Genomic DNA, 12768 nt, shown 5'->3' with positions numbered 1-12768 from the left:
CACTTCAAATCATAAAGGTATTTTTTCTTTTATTAACAAATAAATATTAGATGATCTCAAATTGTACCAAAATTGGATAGAAGGGAAAAAAGACCTGTGCAAAAATACATATTTCACTATGTACAATCCTTTTTTTTTTTTTCTTTTTTAACAAAATACGCTTTCTGAAATAGGGATACTTCATTTTTTTTTTTCATTTATCATAGAAGAAATTCCAAAATAAGGATACAAAAAGTAGGGTTCGTTGTTTTGAACGTATTTTTTTTTTCTCAATAGTAATTTTTGTTTCTTTTTTCAGGTTAAAGAAACAATAGGAGTTTTAAGTGATACCGATACAATACAATCATGTGGCCACCACCTGGGACTGGTATATGCCGCTCCCTGACACATGGGTATGAACCAGATCTGCTTATAACGGACTTGACACCTACGGATCGTTTGTCTGCAAATACTGGATTTTCTATGGTTTTATATAAGCCTAGATGTATGTGTCTTTACCCCTGCGGCAGAAAAAAACGTAACAAACCATTCTCAAAAATGTAACAAAATTTTTGTAGTTTTCGCCACTAAAGGGTGTCATCTTAAATTATAAAAAAACATGGCTGCTTTTTTCCAAAAATGCCGCCACCTCTGTTCACAGGTAGTTTGTGGTATTGCAAACCAGCGTTTTTCAGGATTTTTACCAATGATGGCCTATGTTAAGGATAGGCCATCAATATCGGATCAGTGCGCTTCCAACAACCCAGTGATCAGCTGGAACTCCACAGCTCCATCCCTGGTGTAGTGGACAGAGCTGGTAACTGCAGCGCAGCTCCTATTGGAAGTGAAACAACTGATCGGCTAGGGCGCTGGATTAATACTGATTGGCCCAATCAGATTGTGGATTTCATTTTCTAACTTGTCCTGTGGATGGCAGAATACATTTCCAATGTAAAATCTCTTCATTACCCTCTTGGATGTTCTCCTGCTAGTACTTGGAAACTGTCAACAAGCTGCTGCTGCTGATGGATCGGTTTTTATAATGATGTCCTATGAATGGCTGTGAGGCTGCCCCCTGCAGTCTGGTACATGAATGCTATGGTATTTGTAGGGTTATGCTGCACATACTCTATAGACAGCTGTTGGCTGAGCAGATGTTTATTGCCAAAGAGTTAGGGGTTAAAGGACATTTGTCCCTATGACACCGGCTGACCTGTTACATGTGCGCTTGGCAGCTGAAGGCATCTGTGTTGGTCCCATGTTTATATGTGCCCGCATCACTGAGTTTTGATATTTGCAAATGAGCCTCTAGGAGCAACGGGGGCGTTGCCATTACACCTAGAGGCTCTGCTCTCTCTGCAACTGCTGCAGCCCCTGCACTTTGATTGACCGGGCCAGGGGTGATGAGCTTTTCACTGCCTGGTCCTGTCACAGTGGAGAGGACGCGGCAGTTGCAGAGAGAGCAGAGCCTCTAGGTGTAATGGTAACGCCCCCGTTGCTCCTAGAAGCTCATTTGCATATAAGAAAACAACATTTTTCTCTGCAATGCCGGCACATATGAACATGGGACCAACACAGATGTCTTCAGCTGCCAAGAGCAACAGGTCAGCCAGTGTCATAGGTACAAAACTGCTAACGGAGGGCCTTTAAAATTAGCTTTCAATCAGCTTTAATGAGCCAGGTGACTCTGGATAACGATTTGTATTGTAACCCTAAGTTCACACCTGAGCGTTTTACAGCGCGTTCCTACGCGCTGTAAAACGCTCAACAAGGAGAAACTAATGCTTCCCCATGGGAATGGTTCTCACCTGGGCGTTTTACAGCGCGTACGATCGCGCTGTAAAAAAAACGCCCGACGCTCAAACAAGTTCTTGAGCTTTTTTGGGGCGTTTTGTCGCGCGTTCCCGTACATAGATATTCGGGAACGCGCGACAATGTGTGTTCGCCTGTCTCTGTATGCGCGATTGTAAACGCCGGTACAATCGCGCATACAGAGCGCTCGTTTCAGAACGCTCAAGGTGTGAACCCAGGGTAAAAGGATCCAGCAACAGCAGCAGCTTGTCCATGGTTTCCAGGTAGTAATACATTTTTTCTAGGCTGTACATGTTACAAATGAACTTAAAAACAGCAAAAAAAAGATAATGAAGATATGATACAAAGATCGGCCAGCGATCGGGCGGATTCTCAAATTGTGTCACTAGAGATTCACACAGTAGTCATTGCATACTAAAGAACAAAACAGGGTCTGACGCCTCTCCCGACACGTCCGTTTTGGCAAATATTTGTATTCCCCACAAAATAACACTGCATAACACAGCAGTGTCTCTTTCCTCTGTTATTCCTTCTGGAAATGCATAGAATAGACAAGTGGGCATTACCATGCAATGGGGCGTTTCCCTACAAACTCTGATCCGGTCAGCGCTGACTGCACAAAGGTAACTCCCCAGTAACAAGGGCACCATCTTATGGGCGCTTAAAGGGGATGGTTTAACAGGACGCCACTCATAGGGTATCAAAACTAAAGCGATTACCCTGGGTCTGCTGAAATATAGCTGCCTATGTACGACAAACCCATAGCCAATATTAGTAGCGAGCAGACATGGAGGTCTTGCCATAATGTCCTCCAGCGTCAACACTTCCTGGTAACAGAATCAAAGCTTTGTCGTCCCCCCCCCCGATTGGTGTTCGTGGACTCGCGGTCTACAAGAAACATGGCTGATGGGTCTATGGCGGTCAGGACTGTCATTCCTAGAATTTGCCAGTCTCCAACCTTTATGGCAATTTAGCAGTGCCTTAGCCCATAGGCTGCACAGTGACTGTGATGTGACAAAAAAATAAATGGCTGCCAGACCGCCAACAGGTGGCAGTATGGGCAGGGAATGCGGCATAACCATTCACTAACCGTTACGTCTAACTGTGTGGTGAGCTTTGGCATCGTTCCCAAGTTTTTTTTTTTGCTCGTCTTTACTTTGTGTTTTTTTTGTTTTTTTTTTACCAGTACAATCACCGTAAAAGTTTAGAGAACAATAATTTTTGTAAATCACGTAATTTGGAGAAAATATTATTGACATTAAAACTCCTCAAAGCTTCTTAGCACGTGTAACCTGGAAAAAGGCGGCCAGCCCATCACATAGTCTTTATTATTAGAATTTTTTTTAATATATTTTCTTTTTTTGTAATTGTGCTATTTTAGTAGTTTTTTCTTTCTTTCTTTCTTTTTTCCACTGGAACATTGCTGTAAAAGAATAAAGCCATATTCATCTCCTGGTGGCGGTGGTGTCCACAATGATGGGCATCAGAAGACGTCATTCCTGTCAGAAAAGTTACAGTGAAGTTTTTCTCCTTCTCTCTGTCGCACGGGCCGGAGGACATGAGCTCGCGCTCGACGCAAAGTGAGATCTCGCGGGTTTGTAGCAAGCGGCTCAGTCCACTAACACTGATAGAAGCGGCGATGGGACTGACTGCTACAGACATGGCTTCGTGGGGGGGATATTCCTCTGTCCAGCTGACAAAACTCAGAAAACACTCCACACACCTGAGGACCACGGAAAAGGTTGAGAAAACTCAAAGGCATCTTGGAGCCCACAGAGCCAGCTGGAGGTTTGTGATTGTTACCGTACTTGTCCAGTTCGTGGAATTACTACTGTCAGGGACGAGCCTTTGGCTGGAAAACAGAAAAAAAAAGTAAGAGACGAGATGAAGCAAATGTAATGTGACCCCCCAGTACACAACAAGAAGCTGCCTGCGGGGCCCTCGCACCCCTAGGGGAGTTGTTTTAGACACTTGAGACTACACGGACCCAAAAGCGAAGCTGGATGTTTCCAAGTGGCGGTAGAAAAAAACACATCAAGTCCACAATAAAAAGTCTTTTGTGCGTTTTTTTTTAAAGCAGATTTCATGTGGATTTTCAGCAAAGAAATACGCGACAAGTACCAGTACCCTTTGGCTATGCGCACATGGGATAAGGCTACTCTCAAATCTGCGTTTTTAATTCAGGTTTTGAGATCCGGCAGAGGATCTGAAAACCTGAAGTCAATGGGCGCCTGATCAGTTTTTTTTTCCTGTAATGAAAAAAGAAAAACGGATCAGGCACCATTGACTTAGGCCTCATGCACACGACCGTTGTGTGTTTTGCGGTCCGCAAAACACAGATGGCGTCCGCATGCATCCCGCAATACGCGGAGCGGCCAGGACAGACATTGATATAACTGCTTATTCTTGTCCGTAAAACGGTCAAGAATAGGACAGGTTATATTTTTTTGCGGACAACGGAACGGAGCAATGGATGCGGACAGCACACAGAGTGTTGTCCGCATCTTTTGCGGACCCATTGAAGTGAATGGGTCCGCATCCGAGCCGCAGTTTGCGGACCAAAACAACGGTCGTGTGCATGAAGCCTTAGGCTACTTTCACATCTGTGTTTTTGCTAGATCCGGCAGGAGAACAGCAAAAATGCATCCGGAAAATAATACAACCGTCTGCATCCGTTGCATTATCGCTAAAATGAATAAGACTGATTCGGCACTAAAACCATTGTAAGTGAATGGGCGCTGGATCCGTTTTTTTCATGTTCGAAAAGATGGATCCAGCACCATTAAATTACATTGTCCTTCACGCCGGATTCGTCTTGATCAGTATCCTATGACCCACACATAAAAAAAACCCCAAAAAACGCTGCTTGCAGTGGTTTTGTGTCCGGCATGTGAACGCAACAAAACAGAATGGAATGTATTCTGGTGCACTTAGTTCTATTATGTTCAGTTTCGTGAAGTGTTTTCTTCCGGGTTTTAGATCCTCTGCAAGATCTCAAAACCGGAAAGGAAAACTGCAGATGTGAAAGTAGCCTAAGGCTAATTTCACACTTGCGGCAGAGTGATCCGGAAAAAACGTATGCCAACTGATGGCAATTGTAAGACTGATCAGGATCCTGATCAGTCTTAAAAATGCCTGATCAGTCATTGAAATGCCGGATCCGTCTTTCCTGTGTCATCCGGCAAAACTGATCAGGCATTTATTTTTTTCACCTTTTTTTTCGGTCTGCGCATTACTCTCCATTCAGAATGCATGGGGATATGCCTGATCAATTCTTTTACGGCATTGAGCCCTTTCGACGGAACTCAGTGCCGGAAAAGAAAAACGCTAGTGTGAAAGTGCCCTAAAAAGGTTTACAAACAGAAAATCAGCACAGATTTCAGAGCATTTCCGCACCACAAACCGCATGTGTTAGGCTACATGCACACGACCGTTGTGTTTTGTGGTCCGCAAATCATGGATGGCGTCCGTGTGTGTTCCGCAATTTGCGTAAACGACACGGACAGCCATTGATATAACTGCCTATTCTTGTCCGATTTGCGGACAAGAATAGGACAGGTTATATTTCTTTTGCGGACCACGGAACCGAGCAACGGATGCGGACAGCACACGGAGTGCTGTCCGCATCTTTTGCGGCCCCATTGAAGTGAATGGGTCCGCATCCAAGCCGCAAAAACTGCGGCTCGGATGCGGACCAAAACAACGGTCGTGTGCATGAGGCCTTACTTGCAGATCCCCACCACTGCATTGAAAACTGTGAAATCTGCACCAAAAAAAAAAAAAAAAAAAATTTAAAATTTGCACAAAGAATTGACATGCTGAAGATTTCAAAATCTGCCTGGCTGGTCAATTTCCACATGGAAGCAAAATGTAAACTGAGATTTGGGTAATCACATTTACTTTGCCGGTACTGTATTACGCTGCGTTTATTTTTTCTAAAAAAACTGCGTGCAATCGACAACGTGTGCAGGCAGCCTTACTGTTCCGCGGGCACTTGTTCCCTGCAGACATCAACAGGGACTTCTATACGGAGTGTGAGGAACTTTGTTGATCGTTTCACTAGTGACACTTGAAATTCAGATTGCACCCCATAGACATTATCGCCTCGTTCACACATCCTGATGTTTCTTTTAAAAAAAAAAAGTGATCACTCTTCTTTCCCCCCAAGAGGAGTCAGACTCACATTCTGGTTGAGTTTTGGGGGCTGCATACTGAGCCTGGTATCCGACTGAAAACAACATCTGGGAGGAGCACTGTGACGACAGCCTACCAGATACTGTCAGCCAATAAACAGTGCTGAGAACAGTGATTGGCCGGGAACAGCACGAATGTCCTTTTCAGCTGGATACCAGGCACAGTATGCAGTAAACCGAAGCTCTGGCTCTGGAGGCTGTACAGCGGGAGGGTGTTAGCACCCACTAGTTTAGCTCGCTGTGAACCTTTTATAAATGCCTGCGTCAGTCAGGTGAACGTACACATTAAGGACTGTCCAACCCTTTGACATTTTTACAAACATCTGCCAGTGGTATACGTTAAATGTCACTCATGGTATCCCTGGGACTGCAAAAAACACATGGTAGTCAAATCTTTTTGTATCAATTCGCACAAAATCACTGCAAAACTCTTTAGGAAGACCGCTGCTATAATCACCATATGACGGTGATGTGCGAATATACCGCAATATAATAGCGGCAACGTATGAACACATTGGAAGAAGGGATGATGTAATAGACTGGGCGCTCAACGCTGATGCTCATTTCCTGCTGACCATGCAGCATCTCTTTTTTTTGCCAGAGAACATTTACCAAACGCACCATTTCTCGGATTTCTTGAATGCCAAGATTTTCCTCTCGCCGTGCAAATCCGCTCACAGGCAGCGGGCTAATTTAATCGGTCTTTGCTGACTAAAGTGATCAAACTGGGACTAGATAAGCGGAGGCTGGTGCACGGCAGATTATGCTGACTGTACAAGCGTCACTCCTACCCAGCGGAGAGAAATAATTGTCTGGATGATGTGCCAGAAACAAAATGTCATCTAGGCGTTGTGCAATAAGAGGCAGCACAGCTTGAGATCGCTGGGAGCCGTCAGATGAGGAGTGGATGGATTCAGGCCTCGCCCAGCAGCTTTTTGCCTGTTGTAGAGTTTTACGTGAGAATAAAGCCGCTCGCCAGCTCTCCGCTCCAGCACAAAGGGGGTTAAATAGCTGCTCGGCTCATTGGGAAATATCTGTTACCATAGTGATAGCTGCTGCGCGCCCAACACCTCCCTCCCTCCCCTGTCAAGTTGATGACCGTCTGTGCCATCAGCCAGTCCTGCTAAAAGGGGAGCCGATAGCCGCGGTCCATTTGCAGTTCTCTCCACTGTCCATGTCCGTGACTGCAAGCCGCTTACTGGCACCATGGCCGCTGGAGCACGGAGACCATGTGCAATGCAAGACAATGCATTCTGATTAAAGACAGTTGCTATTTAAAGGGGTTGTCCACTTTGTGCATGGATTTCAATATTTTCACATATTAGTGTGCAACGGCATAAGAACCTGCTACATCACCTCCGGCCTTACCTTAGGCTGCATGGAATTGCCCCGTCAGTGCCCATAGGTAGTGACTTGAACAAGTTCTGGCATACACTGCCCTTCCGACATGGCGCTTCATCTACTGCAGATACAGGGCAGGCAGGAAAGCGGAATGCGTCTTGTATCTGCACCGAATGCTTTCAGGGCAGAAGAAGGCACAGGCGCCATCTTGGATAGGCAACTGATGCCAGGGGTGATTTAGTGGGTGCATATGACATTACACGCCAGTGCATGGCTTTACAGAAATGTATGTACAAAGTTGACGACTCCCTTAGGCCCCATACACATGTCCGTATTTTGGGGCTGGGTCAGATCCACATTTTTTGGGATTGCACACAGACCCATTCATTACTATGATCTAGGACTCTGCTCACATCTGGTTATATGAACACATTCACTACGTAAATACCAAGGGGCTCATTTATCAACCAATACATGCCACTTTTTGACATATATTAGGTTCAGAGCTCGTCAGCAAAATATGCATGGGGGTAAACTGATCAGTTCTTTTCCGGTATTGAGCCCCTAGGATGGAACTCTATGCCGGAAAAGAACAACGCTAGTGTGAAAATATCCCCTTTCCACGCCGCTCACACAAGTGCAGAGAAAAGGGTACACGGCGGGGGCATGCAAAAGGGCGGGCCGGCCGGCAGGGCTGTCTTAATTATCATTTTCTACACCCGTTTTCAGCGCAGAAATTGGCTTAAATCTATTTCAGCAAGGGAGCTGGTGTAGGTTTAGGCTTGTTGTACGCTGCCGGAACATGCGCCTCTACATAACTTAGGCGCATCCACCGCCAGCGCAGGGGTATTAAGACCGGCATATAAATCGCCAGCCTTAATTAAAGGGGTTGTCTCATCAGAGACAATGGGGGCATATCGGGAATGGAGCCCTGCAAGGTGGTGGCTGGAGGACTCCAGTCTGGCCACCACCAAGCTAGCTCCCCATAGAAGTGAATGGGAGCACACCGCACATGACCAGCCACCGCTCCCATTCACTTCTATGGGCTCGACAAAAATAGAATATAAGAGGACGGCTGCACATGCGCCTTCCTTCACTTTCGGGGCTCCATTGTCTATATAGGTGCGACCCACACCTATAGGACAATGGGGGCATATCCTAGCGATATGCCCCCATTGCCTATGATGCGACAACCCCTTTATTGACCCCACAAATGTATCCCATAGACCCTATGCACTTGCATATGCCAAAAACATGTGCTTTTGTCATACGAAAGGCTGAAAGTGTGGTATTCTGCACTCTCCTAGGTAAAGGGATAAAGCAGTATAACATTTTTTGTTTTAACGATGCAAGTCAAGTACATATCTACCTATACAATAAGATACCTAAAGGGCTTGTATAGGAGGTATATGCCGGTGACCAATCCCAATCTATACCTCTGAATGGTGATGCCCTTACTTCCTCCTCACTCTGCTGAGAATACATGCATGCTTCAACAAGCGTCCATGCATATGGAGATATACGGCCACCTTAAAAGGGAATCTGTTACCACAATTTAGGACTATGATCTGTAGTATTACATGAGTAGTCCTGCAAACAAGGAGTCCCAATTTCTATTTTTTTTCTTCCCTACTGCCCCCCCATTTCTCCACTGTCAGCATTTAAAGGGTTTGTGCCATCTGACACGTTGATGGCATATAGCTAGGATACACCATCAAAGTCCGATAGGTGCAGGTCCCACTTCGGAGAAAAGTGAAAGAGTGCACCGCGAATGTGCAGAGTATCAAAATAGCCGAGCGCTTGATAGTTAATCAGTATCCGATCGGTGAGGGTCCAACACCCTACACCCCCGTTAATCAGATGTTCAGGAATAGCTCTGGCACTGGAACTACACAGCTCCATCCATTGTGTACTGGACGGAGCTGGGAACTGCAGTGCTGTCTCCATTCACTTTAATCGAAGGAGCGCTGCAGTAACCAGCCCTGTCCACTACACAGTACAGCGAGCTGTGAAGTTCTGGAACCGATTTCTGGCACCGGAGCTACTCCCAAACAAGGAAGTCGGACCCTTATCAATTTGATATCGATGACCTATCCTGAGGATAGGTTATCAATTGCTAAAGCAGACCCGTCCCCATCCAGGACAGGTCTGTTTTAGTAACTACTTTCATTCTCAAGGTAATAACAATTCTGGAGCATCATGACTATGTTGTGCCATTCCGCTATTATTTCTACTAGAAGTTTATAAATGAATTTACAGCAGTCAGCAATAAGGGTACAGAGGGGTGTTACCACTGGTATGTCCCATCACAGTTTGACATTATCAAATCAGTGCTGCCAGTATCAGGGATGCACCCACAACTGGTAACACCCATCTGTACCCTTACTGCAGACTGTTGGAAAGTCATTTATAACATTCTAGTAAAAATAATAGAGGAACGGCACAACAGAGTCATCAGAATAGATGCAATGGGGATGCAAGTAGTTACTAAAACGGAACGTCAGAAGAGGTGAGAGCAAATCCAAGTCCTGGGGAAACCCCTTTAAAAGGAATTTGTCACAATTCTGGACTTTTCTCTGCAGTAATACAAGAGTAGTTTTCTGTTACTGGCCCTCATTTCCCCCACTGTCAGTGCTCAAAGCGGTGCTGAAATACAGTCCAGACTGCTATGCCCTGCTAATATATAACGGAGAGGACTCGTGTGCATGCACAGCAGTCCTGACACATCTTTAAAGGGTGGCACATCGCTAGGACAGGTCACCCATGTCAGGTAGGTGAGGGTACCATGGGACCGGCAAAAATAAGCAAGCCAGCTTTCTCCAGCGTTTCCATAGAAGTGAATGGAGTGATGGCCGCACTTGCATGTGGCGCTCTTCATTTACTTCTAGGGATGGGTCATCCATTGTTGAATCCTGGAGAGACACTTTAACAAAAGATTTCGCTTTGCAGAGAAGAGTTCAGCAGGAAAAGGGGGAAAATGTGGAAGTAGAGCCCTACCGAATTTGGAAAATCTGACAACGAACATGCACAGTGTTCTACTGTTTTCACTCATAATCCCTACATAGAAGGCAGCCTTTATCATTCCCCCCACACCAGGTTTCTGGAGTGAAAAAAGGTGCAACTATTTGAATGCCATTGCACCTAAAGCTAGGCACAAGTGGTGTTTGAACGCCACCCTTGCCACTTTCTGAAAAAGGGGGCCCGGGACATTTATCGTCTGTTTTCTGTCTTAAAAGAAGACTGAAATTTACCTGAAATAGAGTTGCCATGGATTTCAGTCTAGGAGCATGGGGACCCGGGGGGTGCGCCTAAGATATGACAAAGCCTCCGCCTCACCATAAATTAGACACGTTCTCTGGCAGTGCAGATGATATCATAGACCTGAGTGTTGGGTCTAATTTACAACAGCCGAAACTGCAGAGGTGGCTTTGTACCGTCACCTTGAAGATCAGACTTTTGTTTGCAAATTTTGGCAGGAAATGCGTGGGCAATCACTCAGAGATCCAGCCTAGTAAAACAAGTCACAATCTCTTACCTGATGACGAAGTGAATTATTGGTCAGCGTCGGCGTTCCTGAAATCCTGCTATTGTGTTTTGTATGAATGTTGTTGACTGGCGGCAGTTTGGCAACCTTTCCGGATTTGCTGTTGTTGGTGATGCTGCTGGGACCAGCTGAGGACTTTCGCTTTTTCCCTGCAAACTTGTCCAGGGAAGCATGAGAATGAGGAAAGGTGTTGTGCGAATTCACAGCTTGGTCACCGGGTTGGTGAACGAACGGCCCGAGCGAAAGCGTGGAGTCACTGCTGTTCATAACGACGCTCATGCGCTTTATGGATTCTGCAGGGTTCCCCGGCGGAGGACCCCTCCCTGATTGGTCGTGTTTAAGACTCACAGATCGATTGTTCACAAAATTGAGGCCGACACTATGCGGACTGCCGTGGGACAAGGTTGTGCCGGGAGAGTGGTACGTTGCAGAGTTCACCACACAGTTTTTCCTAAAGGACTCAGTGGAATGGGAAGGGGGGTGCGCTAGCAGCTGGGGTGGGGAGTTATTTTTCCGTTTCTTTCCTGAGCCGCTGCTACTGCAGTTCGTGCTGCTGGCGGGGGGTTCCTTAGGTTTCACAGCCTTGTTGGATTTTAGTTTTTGAGGTTTGCTGGAGACTGGGCTAGGCAATGAGGAAAGCACTGACGGTGTGGATGCTGAAGAAGACACTTGTCTGGATTGCATACTACTGGTGGGGTCTGTCGCAGTGTGAGTGCTTGGTGTAGCTCCTTGTGAAAGGACTTTGTCCACAGACGTACAGGGAGAGGTCGCGGGGGTCAGGGGAGAGGTAACTGTGCTGGGCGAAAGGAAACCAGTGTTGTTCATACTCTGTAACACGGGCGCTGAACTTGTGCTGGTCCGGTGTGGAGCATGTGTGGATGAACTGCTAGACGCTGGAGGAATTTTCCTGGCAAATAAAACAGAAGACAAGTGTCAAGAAGACGGCTTAGACACTCTGATCCCGTTCCATTACCTGAAGTGCTGCCAGCCCCTACACTTTGATAGAGATGTGGATATCATTTTTGACTAAGTAAGATGAAGGAATCTTCAACAACTTGATGTACTGCCATATCTAACTGGGGTTCCTCAGGATTGCCTGTCCTGTGACAGGGTTGAATGAGTCGGATTCCCTTATGATGCTCTGAATGAACTTGTCCTGCTATGGCCACCTATCCACTGGCATCTTGGAAAAATATATACGCCGCCTCACTATTTCCACTGGAAAACATTAATTAAGGACAGGGATGTCAAACTCCTGGCCCTCCGCCTGTTGCAAAACTACAATTTTCATTATGCCCAGACAGCCTATGGCTATCGGGCATGCTGGGAATTGTAGTTTTGCAACAGCTGGAGGGCAGGGAATTTGACATCCCTTATTTAGGACATTAGTAGTGGTGGAAATCATGGCTTCTATATCAGATACGTCTGACTGTTGTGTCCTTCAATTCCTTAACGACCAGCTATATGTTTTTTCAGCGGTCATTGAGGAGTCCCATGGGTGCTCACCTGTCTGAGCTTCTGCTCCAACAGCGAGGATCAGGGGAACCTACGACCATTTTTAAAGGCTATGTACACATTTGGGGGCAATTTTTTTAAAATTTATTTCAGCATTGTACTCATTTTGAGCTAAAAAAAAAAAAAAAAGACTTTTTCATTTGGTCTTCATTAAAAATGTTGAGCCCTTTTCTCTGTACAGCCTTGAGATTCTCTTGTGACATGCTCTGTATTTTTACTCTGTTCCATCAGGCAGCTCTGACCTCCTAAACACTCATTATAGCTCAATTGTTATCTGACTGATAAGAGAGTGGCTTAAATAAGTGTTGAGGACTTTTTAGTAATTTAGAGATAAGGTTTATTAGATGCAGCCACAAAGTGAAAGTATGATTTACAAAGTTAGAC

General features: G+C 45.6%; 1 protein-coding gene across 2 annotated transcripts in view; it reads right to left on the bottom strand.

Moving 5' to 3' along the window:
• Nucleotides 1–1963: 1963 nt before the first annotated feature.
• ATXN7 (ataxin 7) overlaps nt 1964–12768 on the bottom strand; it is a 102246-nt gene continuing 91441 nt past the window's right edge. For both annotated transcript variants that reach the window (XM_044301099.1, XM_044301098.1), the window contains 2 exons: nt 10861–11776; nt 1964–3643 (listed from right to left, as the gene is read on the bottom strand). In XM_044301099.1, the coding sequence (XP_044157034.1) occupies nt 3626–3643; nt 10861–11776 (934 nt within the window). In that variant the 3' untranslated portion in view covers nt 1964–3625. The remainder of the gene's footprint in view (nt 3644–10860; nt 11777–12768) is intronic.

This window comes from Bufo gargarizans, chromosome 7, assembly GCF_014858855.1.
Source record: "Bufo gargarizans isolate SCDJY-AF-19 chromosome 7, ASM1485885v1, whole genome shotgun sequence".
Classification (NCBI taxonomy): domain Eukaryota; kingdom Metazoa; phylum Chordata; class Amphibia; order Anura; family Bufonidae; genus Bufo; species Bufo gargarizans.
Note: the sequence above shows the minus strand (reverse complement) of the source record. Positions and strands in the feature narration are given on the sequence as shown.